Source organism: Hemitrygon akajei, chromosome 12 (assembly GCF_048418815.1).
Source record: "Hemitrygon akajei chromosome 12, sHemAka1.3, whole genome shotgun sequence".
In the NCBI taxonomy this organism is placed as follows: domain Eukaryota; kingdom Metazoa; phylum Chordata; class Chondrichthyes; order Myliobatiformes; family Dasyatidae; genus Hemitrygon; species Hemitrygon akajei.
In genome coordinates this window covers 50,436,796-50,456,043 of record NC_133135.1, presented here as the reverse complement: position 1 = coordinate 50,456,043, position 19,248 = coordinate 50,436,796, and the positions used below count along the sequence as shown (strand labels likewise).

Here is a 19,248-nt window from a genome sequence, read left to right as displayed (position 1 = left end):
GAATTTGACTTTAACAATAATAGTGATGGCCACAGAAAACTCTGGGTTGTTGATAAAAAAAAATTCTATTTTACTAATGTTCTTACTAATGTCAAACACTACAGCAAGGGGGAGAGCCAGTCCCTTCTTACCATCTGACCAGCCAGCTCCAATCATTGATTCAGAGCAAACACCGAGGACCCTTGCCAGGGTTAACCCATGAAAAGCGGGATGTCCCAAAAAACGTCCCTGGACTGGTGCTCAAGGAATGTGCTGATGTATTAGCAAATGTCCTGACAGACATTTTCAACATCTCCCTTAGTCAAGCCATTGTCCCCAGATGCTTCAAAACCTCCACAAACATCCTTGTAGCAAAGAAATCAGTAGTAGCCTGTCTGAAGGATTACTGTCCCGTTGCCCTGACCCCATAGTGATGGAATGTTTTGAACGGCTTGTCAAGCCTCATATCACAGCCAGCCTCCCCTCATCGCTGGATCCTCTACAGTTTGCTTATCGTCCAAATCGCTCCATAGAGGACGCAGTATCCACCACACTGCACACAGTTCTCTCTCACTTGGACAACAAAGACACTTATGTCAGAATCCTGTACATTGATTTCAGTTCAGCGTTCAATACCATCATCCCACAGAGACTAGTGGAGAAACTGTCGCTGCTTGGTCTTAACACTGCCATGTGTCACTGGATTCTGGATTTCTTGACAAAGAGACCACAGTCAGTCCGTGTTGGCAGGAACATCTCTGACTCCATCACACTGAGCACTGGATCCCCACAAGGCTGTGTGCTTAGCCCATTGCTGTTTACACTACTAACACATGACTGTGCAGCCAGATTCAAGGAGAACCTGATCATTAAATTTGCTGATGATACCACAGTGGTGGGGCTCATCAGCAAAAATGATGAAACAATATACAGGGAGGAGGTCAAACACCTAGAGAGCTGGTGCAGTGACAACAACTTGATGTTTAATGTCACCAAAACCAAGGAGATGATCGTCGATTTCAGACGGTCTCAGCCTGAGCACATACCCCTCAGCATCAGCGGCTCCACAGTGGAGAGAGTGGAAAACATCAAGTTCCTTGGGTTGCAGATCTGGGACAATCTCACCTGGTCCAGGAACACCACTGGGATTGTGAAACGAGCCCAGCAGAGATTGCATTTTCTGAGGAAGCTTAAACAAGCATCACTCCCCACTAACATCTTAACTACATTCTACAGAGGAGTGATTGAGAGTGTGCTGACTTTTTGCATCACAACCTGGTACTCCAGCTGCAGTGCTGCCGACAAAAAAGCCTTGCAGAGGGTGGTTAGGGGAGCAGAGAAGATTATTGGGGTTTCCCTACCTTCTGTCCAAGACCTCTTTCAGAGTCGATGCCTCCAGAAGACATGGTACATCATTAAAGACCCCTCACACCCTCTCCATGAACTGTTTGTTCTTCTGCCATCAGGTAAACATTACAGGAGCATCAAAACTAAAACCACAAGGCTACTAAACAGCTTCCTCCCACAGGCAGTCAGACTGCTAAATAGCTGCTCTACCTGACTCTGCTTTGGACACTTTTAACTTGCACTGGACACTTATAACTTGTTTTTAACTGACACGTGGCTGTTGTGTTTTACTGTTTATTGTTATGTTTATTATTTAGTGTTGCGTTTGTTATGTTATGATTGCACTGTTGCTGGGAAACGCTGTCTCATTCTGCCCTGCAGAGCTGATGTACGGTTAGAATGACAATAAAGTTTTTGAATTGAATCTTGAATCTTCTTAAGGGGTATTTGGCAGGTCCAGGTGGAGGTCAAAGTAGAACTATTAATTGCCAAGTGATGTGAATGGATCAGACAAAAAATAGTGACAAATGGTGCAAAACATACATTCACATCATACCTGAAATAAATAGAAAAGAGGATTTTCTAAATTATAAAAGCCTTACATGAATGGTAGTGCAGACAGATGCACAGAGATTATTAGAATCTTATGTATAGTTAAAGAAAGGAATCAAATAGATGAATGGAATGCTGGATTTTACTTATGAATAATTAGTCACTAGAATGTGTAAGTAATGTATGTCCAGACCCTATACACCTTCAATGTTCATCAGGAGAACTTCAAATAATAGTGTTCATTTCAAAGCATCCTACTTCAGCAGGAAAGTATTGACTGTGAAGCAAAGAATGTAGTGTAGATTTATAATGATGATAGCTGAATTCCAATGTTTAAAACATGAGGAGAGATCAGACTCAGTGGCCAGCTTATCAGATACAGGATTAAAACCCAGTGTAGTCTTCTGCTGCTGTAGCCTATCAACTTCAAGATTCAACATGTAGTGCGTTTAGAGGTGCTCTTCTGCACATCACTGTTAGTACGTGGTTATTTTAGTTACTGCTGCTTTCCTGTCAGCTTGAAACAGTGTGGACATTCTCCTCTGACCTCTCTCATTAACAAGTTGCTTTTACCTACGAATACCGCTCACTGATTTTTTTTTTTGATTTTTGCACCATTCTTTGTAAATTCTAGAGACTGTTGTGTGTTAAAATCCCAGGCAATCAGCAGTTATCGAGATACTCAAATCTCCCCATTTGGCACCAACAATTATTCCACAGTCAAAGTCACTTAGATCACATTTCTTACCCATTCTGATGCTTGGTCTGAACAACAACTGAATCTCTTGACCATCTATACATGCTTTTGTGCATTGAGTTGCTGCCACATCATTGGCTGATTAAATATTTGTATTAATGAGCAGGTGTATAGCTGCATCTAATAGCATGGCCGCCTAGTCTATGTTGTATTTGTGAACGTTTTCACATAATAAAGAAATTGTCAGGCGCATTGGAGAAACAATTTCTGCTGTTCGGGGAGCTTTTGAGTTGGAAGAATAATTTAAAAGTTTGATCTTGCGAAAATGAAGTTAGGAAACACTTCAAAGTGAAAAGTGTAGTAAAAGTGTAAAACTCTCTTGTGATGCAGGGTCAGGTAAGCTCTGCTCACTTTGAATGAAATAAAATTTGTTTTCTGCTTAAATCAGTCAAAGCTATAAGGTTGTCCTAATCTTTTCATTTAATGTTCCTTTCTACAGCTATATAATTCATTTCCAAAATTAGTGAGACATCTGCCAGGCCCACATAATGATCTGTTTGCTTCATGGAGAAGTTTAGAGGACCTTTTCCAAAAGAAAATCAAGCAGCACCGGGAGAGACTGAACCCATCAGAACAAAAGGATTTCATTGACTGCTTCCTATTAGAAATGCAAAAGGTGAAGCTTTATGTAAACTTAAATTTTGAGATAGGAGGAATAGAAATAGTGAATATCATTTAAAGAGAGTGAGTAAAGGACTCTGTTACAGACAAATCTGGGTGTTCTCAGGTGTGACATGTAGATTGTTAGTGAGTAGTTAAGAAGGCATTTATAATTCCTGTCTTTTTACAAAGGTGCTGAAGTACAGAAGTTAAGAAGTCTTGCTAGAATTGTACAGGATGTTGGTAAAATCATGCTTTGCATTCCCTTTATTATGTAGGGATATGCTTACATCAAAATGGCTTTAAGAAGTTGAACTGGGTGAATTTCTGGGATGAAATAAATCTTTTATGTGGAAAGGTCAAAGTACTGATGAGACTTCAGGAGAATAAATATGGGGCATCATTCCTGAATAAGTGTTAACTATTTAAGATTGAGGTGAGGTGGATTTTCTACTCTGTGAATCAGGAATATTTGGAATATTCACAGCCAAGCCAGGATAATATTAGGTTGATAAGGGAGTTGAGGATCTTGTGGAATTGGCAGAGTTGGCCTCAACATTAGATCAGCTCAGCTGGTACCCAGTCTCTGGAGGGTTCATATGACCGACTCCTATTGCTATGTTCTCATACCCCTATTTCAGACTTTCTTGATTCTGTTATAAAGTTTTTGCTGGCTTTCATCGGGACTCTTATCCTAACCAGGACAACCACCAAGAGTATATCTATGACACCGTTTCAGAAATGTGAAAAATAAAAAAAAAATACAGATACTAGAAAGCTAAAGGAAAATCACGGACGGCCGGAACCTCTCAGCAGGTCAGGTGGTATTTCTGGAAAGTGAAACAGTTAACATTTCAGCCAAAGATCAATCATCAGGGTTACGTGGATTGCGGGATGTAGATATGTCTCTATCACAGGAGGTGTGAGGTGCCCGTTCCCTCTGCTGGCCTGCAGGTCAACTTTGGGCAAGGTGAAGCATCTGCTTAGCTCCACAATCAGGGTCACATGAATCCATGGGACCAAGTGGTGGATGGTCGTATGAGCAACTGGTGCATATATCAAGGCTCAGTTATGGGATTACTGACGCCAGGAAAACAATCTCTGAAAAGTACTGATAATGGCTGGGGTCACATTTCTTGTTAAGACACTGTCCAGAAGGCAATGGCAAACCACTTCTGTAGAATATGCCAAGAACAATAACGGTCACAGACTATGATTGCCCACATCATGCGACACGGCACATAATAATGATGATGACAAGGAATTAAAAATAATGACATGACCAATTCTGATAAAGGTCATAGACCTGAGAAGTTTATAGTGTTTCTCTTTTGACAAATGCTGAGTATTTCCAACATTTTTGGGTTTGTTTTAGAAGCATGTCTTGCAGTGGTGTCTGGCAAAGCTATTACCTATGGTAGGGGATTCTAGGACAGGAGGGCACAACTTCAGGACTGAAGAACATCCTTTTAGAACTGAGATGCAGAGAAATTACTTTAATCAGCGGGTGGTAAATCTGTGGAATTTGTTGCCATGAGTGGCTGTGGAGGCCAAGTTATTTGGTGTATTTAAGGCAGAGGTAGATAGGTTCTTGATTAGCCAGGGCATCAAAGGGTATGGGGTGAAAGCAGGGGAGTGGGGATTACTGGAAGAATTGGATCAGCCCATGATTGAATGGCAGAGCAGACTCAATGGGCCAAATGGCCTACTTCTACTCTTATATCTTATGGTCTTATGGTCTTATCATCTAAGCAATGGGGAAGTTATCACCTTCTAGTTGTCCTTAAATGTTTTGACTTCCTATTGTCCTTTAAAACAAACTTACAAGGCTTTTTTTCACATAGTAAAGCTCTCAGTGTGAGTCTTTGTTCAAAGATGCTATAGATTGAGGTTGTGGAATGAGGAGCAATAAGTTTAAAAGTACTGATACGTCAGATTTTGGAAGCACAAATCCTCAAAGCATTCTGAGAATTTTAAGGTCGCTTATTTTTCTAATATTAATCACAAAATGCCCCTAACTTCCTGAAAACCTAATTTTTGAGTTAGTTGTGAAATATTTGCATTCCCTTGCATCAAAAATACAGGGAATTTCTGTTTGTTAAATCTATTTACACCTAACAAACATTTTGGTTTAATTCCACTACTCTTCAGATTTACTCTTCATCACTACTTTTTTTTGCTAAACCAAGCTTAGAATGAGTAATAGTTAATCCACCTATTTACTCCAAAAGACACCAATTCTAGAACCAATTAACTCAGCAAACTTCCTATTACCAGAGCAGGCATTGGTTGAGGTGGTAGCAAACTGATCCAAACACCATTGAATGCAAACAGGCATTGGATTCCACAGTGGAGCTGTGACTTTGCACCCTTGTTGATCATTGAGAGAACAGACACATAGGGTGGGTTTGCCATCTTTGCTCAAACAGCCAGCAGTTCATTATAGTCAGCTGTAATCACCCACCCCCATCAACTCCTGGTACCACAGGCTCAGTAGGTGAGATTGCACCATGTAATCAGGGAAGCTAAAGCTGAAACTCATTACATATTACTTAAATCTGTTGTCACTTTAATATATTTCTTGTTGTTTAAGGCTGCCCCTAACTCTAGTTTTGATGACCAAAATCTGCTGTGTACATCATTGGATCTTTTCTTTGCTGGATCTGAGACGACAAACACCACATTACTTTGGGCACTGCTGTACATGGCAGGGTATCCAGACATTCAAGGTCAGTAACTCAGGAGAAATTTAGGAAGTTCTTGATTTCTGCCTATGACTTCTGAATTCCTGTGATTATACTTAATGAAGCTTCCCGGTGCAACCTCCTCTGCATTGGTGAAACCCGAAGTAGATTTGGGAGGACCACTTGGCCGAGCACCTTCACTCCATCGGCAACAGGGAGGATCTCTCAATGTCCAACCATTTTAATTCCTCTCCCAATTCCCATCCCAACACGTTGATCCATGGCCTCCTTTTCTGCCATGATGAGGCCGCTCTGAGGTTGGAGGAGTAACACCATTTGGATAGCCACCAACCACTCAGTATGAACATTGATTTCTCCTACTTCCAGTAATTTCTCCCCCCTCCTCCTTTTCCATTCCCTATTCTAGCTCCCCTCTTACTCTTCTTCTCACCTGCCCATCACCTCCCTCTGGTGCCCATCCTCCTTCCATTTCTCCTGTGGTCCACTCTGTTCTTGTATCAGATTACTCCTTCATCAGCCCTTCAGCCATTGTATCTCTCACCTCCAAGCTTCTCATTTCATCTGTTCTCCCTCTCCACCTACCTTTCCTCTCAGCTGCATTTACCTATCATCTGCCCCACCAAAATTATATCTGCATACCCTTGTCCCACCAACATTATACAGTATCTGCACACCTCTGCCTACTGAAATCATATTTGCATACCTTGGCTCTGTTTTATCATCCACCCCACCCCCAACCCAGTTTAGTCTCTTCCTACCTACATCTGTGACACTTCACACATTCTGGATCTTTTCAATGACTTCAAATTCCCTGGCTCTGATTATCTTATTTTCACAATGGATGTCCAGATCCTATACACCCCTACCTCCCTATCAGGACGGCATTAAAGCTCTCTGCTTCTTTATAGGCAACAGACCTAACCTGTTGCCCTCCCCTACCACTCTCCTCCATCTGGCCAAACCGTTCCTCTCAATAATTTCTCCTTTGGCTCCTCCCACTTCCTTCAAATCAAATGTGTAGCCATGGGCATTCATATGGGCCCCAGCTATCCCTGCCTGTTTGTTGGCTACATGGAGCAGTATGTTCCAAACCTATACAAATATCACTCTCCAACTTTTTCTATGCCATATCAATGACTGCATTGGGGCTGCTTCCTGCACCCATGCTGAGCTCGTGACTTCAACTTTGTCTCCAACTTCCACCCTGCCTTCAAATTTACGTGGTCCATTTCTGACATCTCCCTCCCCTTTCTCGGTCTCTCTGTCTCTGGAAACAGTTTATCTACTGACGTCTTTTATAAATCCACTGATTCTCACAACTTACTGGACTATACTTCTTCCCACCATGTCACTTGTAAAAATGCCATCACTTCTCTCAGTCCAATTTCTGCTGCATCTGCTCTTAGCTCAGGATAAGGTTTTTCATTTAGAACTAATTAAATGTCCTCCTTCAAAGAAAGGGGCATTCTTTCCTCCACCATCAATGCTGCCCTCACCCGCCTCTCTTCTATTTCGCGCACATCTGCCCTCAACCCATCCTCCTGCCATGCCACCAAGGATAGGGTCCTCACCTACCACCCCACTAGCTTCTCTGCCGAGCACATAATTCTCTGTAACTTCTGCCATCTCCAATGCGATTCCATCACCAAGCACATTTTTCCTCCCCCCCAACTTTCTACTTTCCACAGGGATTGTTCCATACGTGACTCCCTTGACCATTTGTCCCTCCATGCTGATCTCCTTCGTGGTACTTATTTTTGCAAGTGGACAAGGGCCACACTTGCTGCTGCACCTCCTCCCTCACTACCGTTGAGGGCTCCAAACAGTCCTTCCAGGTGAGGTGACATTTCACCTGTGAGTCGGTTGTGATCATCTGCTTTATCCGGTGTTCCCAGTTTGGCCTCCTATAATCGGTGGGACACATCATAGTCGGGAGACCGCTTCACCGAGCACCTGTGCTTCATCCGCCAGAAAAAGTGGGATCTCTCAGTGGCCACCCTTTTCAATTCTACTTCCCATTCCCGTTCTGACATGTCAGTCCATGGCCATCTCTTCTGCCACGATGAGCCCACGGTCAGATTCGAGAAGCAACTCTATTTAGCCAGACAGTGATGAATCTGTGGAATTTTTTCCCACCGGCAGCTGTGGAAGCCAATTCTTTATGTATATTTAAGGCAGAGGTTAATAGATTCTTGATTGGTCAGGGCATGAAGGGATATGGGGAGGAGGCAGGAGATTTGGCTGAGAGAAAAATTGGATCAACCATGATGAAATGACAGAGCAGACTCGATGGGCCAAATAGCCTAATTCTGCTCCTATATCTTATCGTCTTATGGTCTTATAGTCTGTCTGGGTAGCCTCCAACCCAATGGTGTGAACTTGCAGGAACTACACCCACCCTCTCCTTCACCATTCCCCATTCCTGTTTCTCTCTCTCACCTTTTCCTCTTACCTGACAGTCACCTCCCTCTGATGCTCCTCCCCCTTTCCTTTCTCCATGGTGTTCTGTCCTCTTCTCCCTTCTCCAGCCCTTTATCTCTTACACCAATCAACTTCCCAGCTCTTTACTTCACCCCCTCCCCGCTCCCAGTTTCACCTACTCATCTATAACCTATCACCTTGTACTTCTACCCCCACCCTTGCTCTGACTTCTTATCTTTTTTTTCCAGTCCTGATAAAGGGTCTTGGCCCAAAACGTTGACTGTTTACTCTTTTCCATAGATGCTGCCTGGCCTGTTGAGTTCCTCCAGCATTTTGTGGGTGTTGCTTGGATTTCCAGCATCTGCAGATTTTCTTGTGTTTTTGGTTTACCTATCACCTTCCAGCTTATATTCCTTCTCCTCCTTTCTAGTTCTATTGAAGTGCCTCAGCCCAAAAACAGCAGCTCTTTATTCCTTTCCATAAATGCTGCCTGACCTGCTGAGTTCCTTGAGTATTTTGCGTGTGTTACTATGATCTTGCCTGATTTTAAATTGGTGAACAGTGATGCTTTGTACCAAGATACCATATGTCTAAGATATTGGTGCTGCGAGTTATTGATACTTAGAATTATCTAAGAAACATGATTTGGAAAATTAACACTAAAGAAAAATGTTATGAAGTATGAACCATTGTTTCAATACTTCTGAGAATAATGAGTGGCCAGATTAATTTGATAACTATTGTAGTTTCCATTTTGATAGTCCCAGCTGTCTCATTTACACCATGGATATCCAAACTTTCCATATCTCCACATGTCCACCTCCTACCAGAACAGACTGCTGGCACTTCACTTCCTGAATGGAGGCAAAACTAGTCCTTATCCTCCATCATTGCCAATCTCCTGTACCTCACCTTTGTTACACATTGAACAACTCCTCACTGTCTCCAAATAAAGGCTGTTGCAATGCAAATCTGAGTAGTTCATAAATATAGTTACCTTATTTGTGGATTACAAGTTTGTTTTTGCTAACATCTTCCAACCCATCAGTCTTGACATTCAATGAATCCACTATCCCCTTCATAATGCTTCCACTATCCTTTTTACTTTTCCTTTCAAAATTATAATTGGGTCTCTCCCTTCATGATACCCCAGTTCACTTCTCAATCCCTCCTGCTCACAATGCATTCACTTCCCATAGCACCTTAATATCCTATCATTTTATCTCCTTGCTTCCAGCCATTCAGATCTTTTACAAGTGAAATTTTCATTTTCTTGCACTGCGTTTGCCAGCATTTTTGTATATACTTTCTATTTAAATGGCTGTGGAGCCTCAGTCATTGGGTATATTTACAGGGAGGTTGATAGAAACCATAATACTATAAAGTATAGGAGCAGAATTAGGCCATTTGGTCCATCGAGTCTGTTCCATCATTTCATCATGGCTGATTCTATTTTCCTCTCGGCCTCTATCTCCTGCCTTCTCCCCGTATCCTTTCATGCCCTGACCAATCAAGAATCTATCAACCTCTGCCTTAAATATACATGAATAGTTGACCACAAATTCTACAGATTCACCACTTTCGAGCTAAAAGAATTCCTCCTCATCTCCATTCTAAAAGGACGCCCCTCTATCCTGAGCCTGTGTTCTCTAGTCCTAGACTCTCCCAACATTGGAAACATACTCTCTATAACCAGTCTTCACCATTCTATGGGTTTCAATGAGGTCACCCCTCAATCTTCTGAATTCCAGTGAATAGAGCCCCAGAGCCATCAAACATTCTTCATATGTCAAGCCATTCAATCCTGGAATCATTTTCGTGGAACTCCTTTGAACCCTCTCCAGTTTCAACACAACCTTTCTAAGATAAGGGGCCTAAAACTGCTCACAGAATTTCCAGGTGAGGTCTCACCAGTGCTTGTATATTCTAGTACTCTTGAAATGAATGCTAACATCACATTTCCCTTCCTCATCACAGTCTCAACCTGCAAATTAACCTTTAGGTAATCCTGCACAAGGACTCCCAAATTCCTTTGCGCCTCAGTTTTTGTATTTTCTCTCCATTTAGAAAATAGTCAACCCTCTCATTTCTTCTACCATGACCATACACTTCCCGACGTTGTATTCCATCTGCCATTATTTTGCCCATTCTCCTAATCTGTCCAAGTCCTTCTGTACCTCTCTACTTTGCAAAACAATCTACCCTTTCTCCTATCTTCATATCGTCTGCATACTTTGCAACAAAGCCATCAATTCCATCATCTAAATCATTGACCTTTACCGTAAGAAGTATTGGTTCCAACACAGAACCCTGTGGAACACCACTAGTCACCATCAGACAACCAGAAGATGCTTCCCTTATTCCCACTCTTTGCCTCCTGTCAATCAGCCACTGCCTTATCCATGGTAGAATATTTCCTGTAATAAGGTTCTTGATAAGTAAGGATGTTGAAGGTCGTAGAAAGAAGGCAGGAGAATAGGGCTGAAAGGGAATAATAGATCAGCCATAATGAAATGGTGGAGCAGACTTGAATGGCCTAATTGTGCTTTTGTGTCTTATATTCATTTGGCCTGGAACACATTACCATTAGCAAGGTGCTTATGTGTAACTTAACACAATAGCCATTTATGTAGCTGTTAAGGTTTCACAAATCCTAGCCCATAAAAAAACTAAGTAATGGCCTAGAAATTCTTCTACATGGGATAAGGATCTGTGACTGTGTACACTGTGGCGGGCTCTGCATGCTTTATCTAAATGTTTTCTGTTGTAAAATTGTGCTGTGCACAAGGCATTGTATGCAACTTAACTAGTCTTACAAGTTTAATGCAAGGGTATTTGTCTGCTCACTTTCTTTTCAAAGTGAGTGAAGCAGTTAAGTATTGGGACAAGGGAGGGAAGAATAGGGTAATTTTCCAGGGAGGAATAGTCAAGTTTGTGCTGTCAGACAAGCTAAGACTCTTTTTAAAAATTAGCTTCATTTGACATACATATATATTGAAACATCAAAACATTCCCTGAACTGTGTCATTTACATCAACAACCATCACAGTACGAGAATGTGGTAGGGGAAGCCTGCAAGTTTTGCCCTGCATCTGGCAGCTACATATCATGTCCACAACCTACTAATCCTAATCTATATATCTTTGGAATGTATGAGGGAGCTGCAGCACCTGGAAGAAACACACATGGTCATGGGGAAAACATGCAAACAGCGGGAATTGAACCGGAACGCTGGTGCTGTAAAGCATTATGTTAACACTATGCTACGTGCTGTCCAAAGAGAATTGGTTGTCCTAGATCAGAATGGGCAAGTGTGTGGAGACAGGTAGAGCGTGAGGATTGGAGGAAATGAGAAGAGATGAAATGGTGAGGTTTATGAGATTGTGATTTGTTGGAAGCTTGGAGGTAGTTTTTACCTTAAAGATACCTACATACAGCTGGTTCCCATGGTTTGGTTCCCTGGGCAGGTTTTCTCAACTGGGTCCCTCCTGAGCATTGCCAAAGTAGGCTTCACCTTGGCAATCATTCATGAGTTTTTTATCAAGTGATACGCTTTGCTATGAAATTCTACCACATAGAATACAAATATCTCATCCTACACAACTGTGCCTTTAGAATTCAACATACCATATGAGGTCATTTAAACTCTAATATTCCTGCATGAAAGGTTTGGTGTGGTCGTAGGGCCACTCGGCAAGGTAACAGGCCACTCATGGTAGAAACACAAAATCATGAGAAGTGGAGATATGGTAGACAGTGAGACATTTTCCCCATGGCAGAGGTGTTTGAGACCATAGGACAAAGGTTTAAGATGAGGTGTTGGAGGTTCAGAGGAAATCTGAGGAAGATTTTCATCAATAGGATCATTACAATTTGGAACACTTCCTGAGAAGGTGACAAGGGCAAATACATTCACAATATCAAAGAAGCATTTGAACAATTACTTCAATCGCTGAAGCTGAGTAGGCCACGGATGAAGTACTAATAAAAGGGATTAATATTGATAGGACCTGATGATCAACATGGGCCAAGGCCACCGCCTTTGCTGTATGGCACTGAGCACATGACCATTAGATCTTCCTTTTGTAAAGTCAACCCTTCTTTCCACTGAGACTGCCTAATGGACTGAGTGTTGCCGGTCTGTTAAGATACTCTTTTATGTTGGTTTGTTTTTTTCCCCATATCTACTAGAGCTTTGCTTGGGGCACAGTGGCATGTTAAAAGCTTAATTATTATTGTTAAAAAAGTAGCATTGTCATGGTCATCTGGATACTTCTGTACCCTTTCTCTTTCTTTGCAGAGAAAGTCCATGATGAGATTGTGAGTTTAATTGGCCAGCGAGATCCTATGATGGATGATCGAATCAATCTTCCTTACACCAATGCAGTTGTTCATGAAATACAGCGAAAAGGCGTCATAGTCCCATTTACTCTTAACAGGGAAACTACTCGAGATACGACAGTGGGAAAATATTTCATACCAAAGGTAATTGAAACACAGGTTTTGAACATGAAAAAATATTGAACAAACACAGAGCACAATATAAATAAGGTGAAAGAATCAAGAAAGATGATTATAAGAGATGGGTGATGTGAGTATTCACAGTTTGAGAGATTTGCTAAAGCTAGGGTGTGTTTTGATCTGAATAATTCATTTCTTGAAGCCTATTGAGGCATTTCCTTCCTTTTTACTATTCTGACAAATACTTGTGTTATGGATTAAAACTAAAAATCTATCAAGATATCATGACAGCCTCACAGGCAAGAAATACCATTCATAATCAGTCTATCTTAATTTATCTACCGGTATTTAAACAAATCTCCACTGTTTCCATTGCTCCTGTCAAAATATTTCTTTAATAATTCTCTTTTCTATTTGGCTCCATACAAACATTTGGTTATTCACTATGATTAAAAACTACTTTATGTTTTAGAACTGGCTTTTGCTGACTTGAATCTCCCTCCTTGTTCCATTCTCAAAGTCCACTCTTTATCCTTAGCTTTCCTCGGACCATGATGTGAAAAATGGATAACACCACAAATCTTTTAGGAGTAAAACATAGGTGCACAGAAACAAACTAGGATGTGATGAAGACCACAAGGACAATTTGCTTGTTATTGCCTTGCATCTTAGAAAAATTGGTTAACAGTTAGCGCTTGCATTTTTCAAGCTACAATGACCTCATCCAGATCTGCAGCAGAAGAACCATGCTGATGGGTTTCACATTAACACCTTAATTCTGCTTCTCCATACTCCCTACATAAACCACTAATTTGCACCATCCGCCTGTATACTGAGAGCCATAGAACCATCCTCTTTTGCTCAGCAGGGAGGTTGGTTCCAAGTTTATAAAACATTGGTTGTACTTTGGCTGGAGCACTACACTACATACAGTTCTGGTTCCCACACTGCAGGAAAGATATGACATTGCTGGAGAGGGTGCAGAGGAAATTCACCAGGATGTTCCCTAGGATGGAGTGTTTCTGTAATGAGGAGAGACGGGAGAGTCTGTGTCTGTTCTCCCTGGAACAAAGGAGGTTCAGGAGTGACATGATTGAGATATATAACATTATGAAGAGTGTAGAGAGGGTAGTCTGCAGGCAACTATTCTCCATATCAATGATAGACACACTTAAGTCAGGACTGAAGGGTCTCGGCCTCGGTCTCGGCCCGAAACGTTGACTGCTCATTTCAATGGATGCTGCCTGACCTGCTGAGTTCATCCAGCGTGTTTGTACGTGTTGATTTGACCACAGCATCTGCAGTGTACTTTGTGTTGGATGAGCATTGAATTGTTTGGGCATAAAAGAATATTGGTCATGCTGGAGAATGGGATTAAGGCATAGAAGCAGAATTAGGCCATTCAGCCCATTGAGTCTGCTCCACCATTTCATAAAGGCTGATCCATTTCCCTGTCAACCCCTATTCTCCTGCCTTTTCCCCAGAACCTTTCACCCCTCACTAATCAAGAGCCTATCAACCTCAACCTTAAACGCACTCAGTGACCTAGCCTCCATAGCTGCCTATGACAACAAATTCTACAGATTCGTCACACTCTGGCTAAAGAAATTTCACTTTATCTCTGTTCTAAATGGATAAGTTGAAGCTATGCTCTCTGGTTGTTGAAGCTCCCCACCAAAGAAAACATCCACTTCATATCCACTCTATCTAGGCCTTTCAACATTTGATAGGCTTCAATGAGATCTCTTCCCCCTCATTCTTCAAAACTGCAGTAAGCACTGGCCCAGGGCCTTCAATCACTGTTCATATGATGACCCGTTCATTCCTGGAATCATTCTCGTGAGCCTCCTCTGAACCCTCTCCAATGTCAGCACATCTTTCCTTAAATAAGGGGCCAAAACTGCTCACAGTACTCCATGAGGTTTCACCAGTGCCTTATACAGCCCCAGCATTACATCCTTGCTTTTATATTCTAGTCTTCTTGAAATGAATATTAATATTACATTTGCCTTCCTCACCACTGATTCAACCTACAAATTAACCTTTAGAGAATCCTGCGTGAGTACTGCCCAATCAGTTTGCACCTCACATTTTTGAATTCTCTCCCCGTTTAGAAAATAGTCTAATAGAAAAAACTGTTTGCATGACCTACCTTTATCTTTAACCATCTCTCTAGTGAAAGCAATTGCACTCACTTCTGCTCTTTGATACTGTAAAACTTCCAGCATACAGTGAAGATTGATGCAAAATACAAGTTCAGTTCGTCTGCCATTTATTGGCTAACTTACTTTCATAGTTCATCTTCTCCCCCCCCCCACCCACCACCACCAATATTTTTTTAGTTGCCTGCTGTTCATTTTTAAAAAAATTCCCAATCCTTTAACTTCCTGCTAATTTTTACTCTATTATATGCCCTGTCTTTTGCTTTGACTTCCCTTGTCAGCCACAGTTGTTTTATCCTGCCTTTAGAATACTTTCTCTTCTTTCAGGTGTATCTGTTCTGTGCCTTCTGAATTGCTCCCAGAAACTCTAGCCATTAAAATTCTGCCATCATCCCTGCAAGTGTCCCCTTCCAGTCAAGCTTGGCCAGCTCCTCTCTATGCCTCTGTAGTGCCGATACATTTGACTTTAGCTTCTTTGTTTCAAATTGCAGGGTAAATTTTATCACAGTTTCCTAATGGTTCCATTACCATAAGCTCAAGTTCATTTCACAACACCCAATTAATATGGGTGGATGCCCAGAGGTTTTGATAGACATTGTGTGCCAAATGGCTGTTTACATGTTCTATGGTCTCCATCTCACCCAGACTCACCCTGGGACTTTTGCTGGCTCTTGAGCGGAACAGACATGCAAGAACTCAACTAGTGAATGTTGTTGATTTGCATATTTAACGTTTGCAGCATGCAGGGGTAATGATAAAACTCAGCAACCATATTAAGATGGTCCCTTGGGCTTCTGTTCAGTTGTATCTTGGTTTTTAATGAGTTGAAGCCATATATATCTTCTAGCCTTTCCTCATATCCAAGCTTAGATATAGAAGATTGAAACTTTCTATTTCAATTGACATATATTTCTTGTTTGGTCATTAGGGCACACAGGTAACGACAAACCTCTACTCAGTGTTGATGGACAAATCAGAATGGGAAACACCTGAGGAATTTAATCCTGAACACTTCCTGGACAAAAATGGGAAATTTGTGAGAAAGGAAGCATTTGTCCCTTTCTCTGGAGGTAAATAGTTTAATTTATGTCACAGTATATGGCAGAAATTAGTAATTAGTTGAATACGTTAGGAGTGAGTGAGTGAAAGAAAGAAAGCAGCTTCCTTGTTATTTATTTGGTTCAAGTTACTTGGATTGTATCATGTCCATTTCTGTCGACCCAACAGATTAACCTTTAACCTTTTAATATTTTTGATAGAATGAATACTACAAATTGAAGAATCTTTTAAAACAATTGAATGAACAGAAGTTCGTAATCTTTATGGGGAAAGTGGCTACGAACTTTTAGCTTCATAATGCTATTTTGTGCTAATAAATAACTGTAACCCCTGGGTCGCCTCAGGCATCGCTCAAACTCATTCTAGTCTAGGGGGAGCAGCCTTCGGCCCCGCCAAACTGGGTAATCAGCTGGTGTGGATGCTGTGTGATGTCCCCGCCTTGCCCAAAAAACAGACAGTACACCTTATGCAATTAAATGAGTACAATTTATAAAGATTACTATAACTAAGCGATTACTAACGATACAGTATATATGAATAAGAGAAAAAAAGAAAAGGCGCCAAACTTATCAAAGTCCAAACCACCGTGCACAACCGTTGGAGCTCAATTACTGAAGTCTTCTGGCCACCATTCGATCCCCTCCGACTTCCTCGACCCGCCTCCTGGGACCCCCACGGTGGTCGACCAGACGCTCCACACTCCTCTGTCTCCGTCTTCTCTCATCACCGAAAACCTTGGGCCGGGGACCGTCGCCCAGCTTCCAGCATCCCGTCCTCTCTCTCTCACTCCATCGCGCCGACTCCCCAAAATCCCCGCCAACAATCAGTTTACAGTCCCAAACAAGTTTCCAGCACTTATCATAACAAAGACGCTAGCATTCCTACTATTAACACAGGCGCCAGCATTCCTACTTTTAACAAAACAAAGACGCCATTTTGATTACATACACAGTAACAAAAAAAAGAAACCCCCCGTTACACTCTCCCCCCACCAAATAAAAGTCATGTCCCCATGACTATTAGATAACTCGTCACCTTTCCTGCCAACACACCGTAACCCAAGCACAAGCAGTGACATCTCCTCCCCACACAGTAAACCTCATGCCCTGTTCCTTAGGCGCTATATAGGCCAACTATCTGGGCGTTCCCTAACCCTTCTGAGACCTCCATATCCCCCTTACCTAAACCCTTAGGCTAGGACACAGCTGGGGGTACCTTGGGTCCACTACCAACTCCTCTTTCAACCTCTCACTCATGCCCCACACTGCACACAGCTAACCCTCCCCACTACACCTGACTCAGTGGAAGAAGGGCCAAAGGTCTCTTCCTCAATCGAGGGAAAGTCAGCAAAAGGCAGCATGTACCACACATCCAGCACATCAGCCTTTGAATCCGTATTCTTCCTCATTTCTTCGATCGGTAGCTGCTGTTTGATCTTCTCCAAACGGAAACACGTGGCCTGCACTGCTCCTGCAGTCTCTTCAGCCTCCTGCAATTGAGATTATCATCTTCTCTGGCCCCTGGCTCAGCAGTTCTGACTCCTGCATCCCGGCCATCTCAATCTGGAATGCAGTTACTCCAACAGCTTCTTCCACCCCGACCTGAAAAGCAGCAGTTAAAGATTGGTCACCCTCCAGTTCAGTATTCACTGCACTTCTCTCCAGCTTTTTTTCTCCTCATGACTTCTTCCAGATCAACCTTCAGGCTTTGCACTTCATTTGAACTGTCGATGGTCATCTTCAGGTTCCCTTCAAGCTACTGCTTCCCCCTTCTGAGATTTGTCCGCAATTTCTTCACCTCCGCAAATTCCCTTCTCCAGGCTCTCAGTTTGCTGTGGCCCTCAGTCAAACAACTTTCTTCGTTCTCTCCAACTTGTAAGTCTTTCAAATGGTTCCAGATCACTCTCTCCGGTCTCTCAGTCTTCATTTCAAACTTGATTCCGTAGAGACTGACACTCACGAGCTGCGACCTTCGCCAGCCCTGGCACGTGTCCAGAAAACACTTTAACTCTGTAGTTCTCAGCCGCTCCTGCAACGACCTCACTTCATATTCTCCTGAGGCAAATCCAAATACCAGGAGATCATCCACATACGTCAAAATTCCAAACGCCTCCACACCCCCATGGTCTTCCACATGCTCTGCAGGAAGGTTGCAAGGGCTCCGGAGATACCCTGTGGTATCTTTTCGGACCGGAAAGACTCCTAGGAAACTTTTAACCGCTGTCTTCTCCTTGTCGGCCTCACTCATCGGGATCTGGCAACATCCACTCCTCAGATCCAGCACCTTAAATGTCTTCGCACCACTCAGATAGGCCATCGCCTCTACGGCCCAATATAATCCACACACACGCTGCCTTTCGTCTGCCACGCTGTAGGGGCCAGTCGCCGCAACCTCTGCCTCACCGAGGTGTCTTCAGCAGTCAACTCCCCTCCCTGGTGGTATTTCGCAGCGTCCACTAAGAGGGTCTCACCCTCGGATACTCCCCCAGGCCGTACCACCACCGGCTCTTGTTTGAATTCGGTATCGGCCCAATGCTGCTACACACGTCCGCACAAGCAGCTCGAAACTCTGGGTGCATCGATAATGCCTCCAAATAGCTCGCACCTGCCTCCTCCGGGCAGGGCCCCAAGCGCACCAACAGGATATTGGTTCTCTCCATAACCGAAATGCTGCCCGTCTCAACAGTGTCCGGACACATCAGCATCAACGATTCACGAACCTCAGTCACCTCCACATTTGCCTCTAAGAACTCCATTTTCACTGACCAACAACCGTCGTCTTTATAATCACCGGCACTGGTACCCCAAATCTCCAGTGCCGTCAATGTCATCAAGGGTAAAGGCTTCCAAAAACGGTTATAAAACAAACTGTACAGCAACTTAACAGGTGCCCCGGTGCCGAGGATGGCTTTAACTTGAACTCTATCCATCCGTAACACCTGAGTGCGTGGTCCCTCTAAGCCTTCAGGAATAGGGTCTGTTCCTTGCGGTAGTTCCTTGGTACATTGCTGGGAACGTGCTCCCCCAGAGACCCCAAGCCGTTCCCCCACTGGGCCTCCTCTAAGTTTCCCGACACCTCTCGGATCAACGGAACAACTGATCCCCTTGACAAATCCCCCTGTCTCCGCAAGCAATTTATCTGCCCTCCTAACCAAAAGGGATACCCTAAAAACTTCCCACCAATCTCCTGCCACGGATATGATAAG

At 42.9% G+C, this 19,248-nt stretch overlaps 1 protein-coding gene across 1 annotated transcript in view; it reads left to right on the top strand.

Moving 5' to 3' along the window:
- LOC140736994 (cytochrome P450 2J2-like) overlaps positions 1 to 19,248 on the top strand; it is a 46,645-nt gene that overhangs the window by 12,645 nt on the left and 14,752 nt on the right. The window contains exons 5-8 of the mRNA XM_073063075.1: positions 3,075 to 3,251; positions 5,829 to 5,964; positions 12,662 to 12,846; positions 15,913 to 16,054. Coding sequence (XP_072919176.1) covers positions 3,075 to 3,251; positions 5,829 to 5,964; positions 12,662 to 12,846; positions 15,913 to 16,054 — 640 coding nt within the window. The remainder of the gene's footprint in view (positions 1 to 3,074; positions 3,252 to 5,828; positions 5,965 to 12,661; positions 12,847 to 15,912; positions 16,055 to 19,248) is intronic.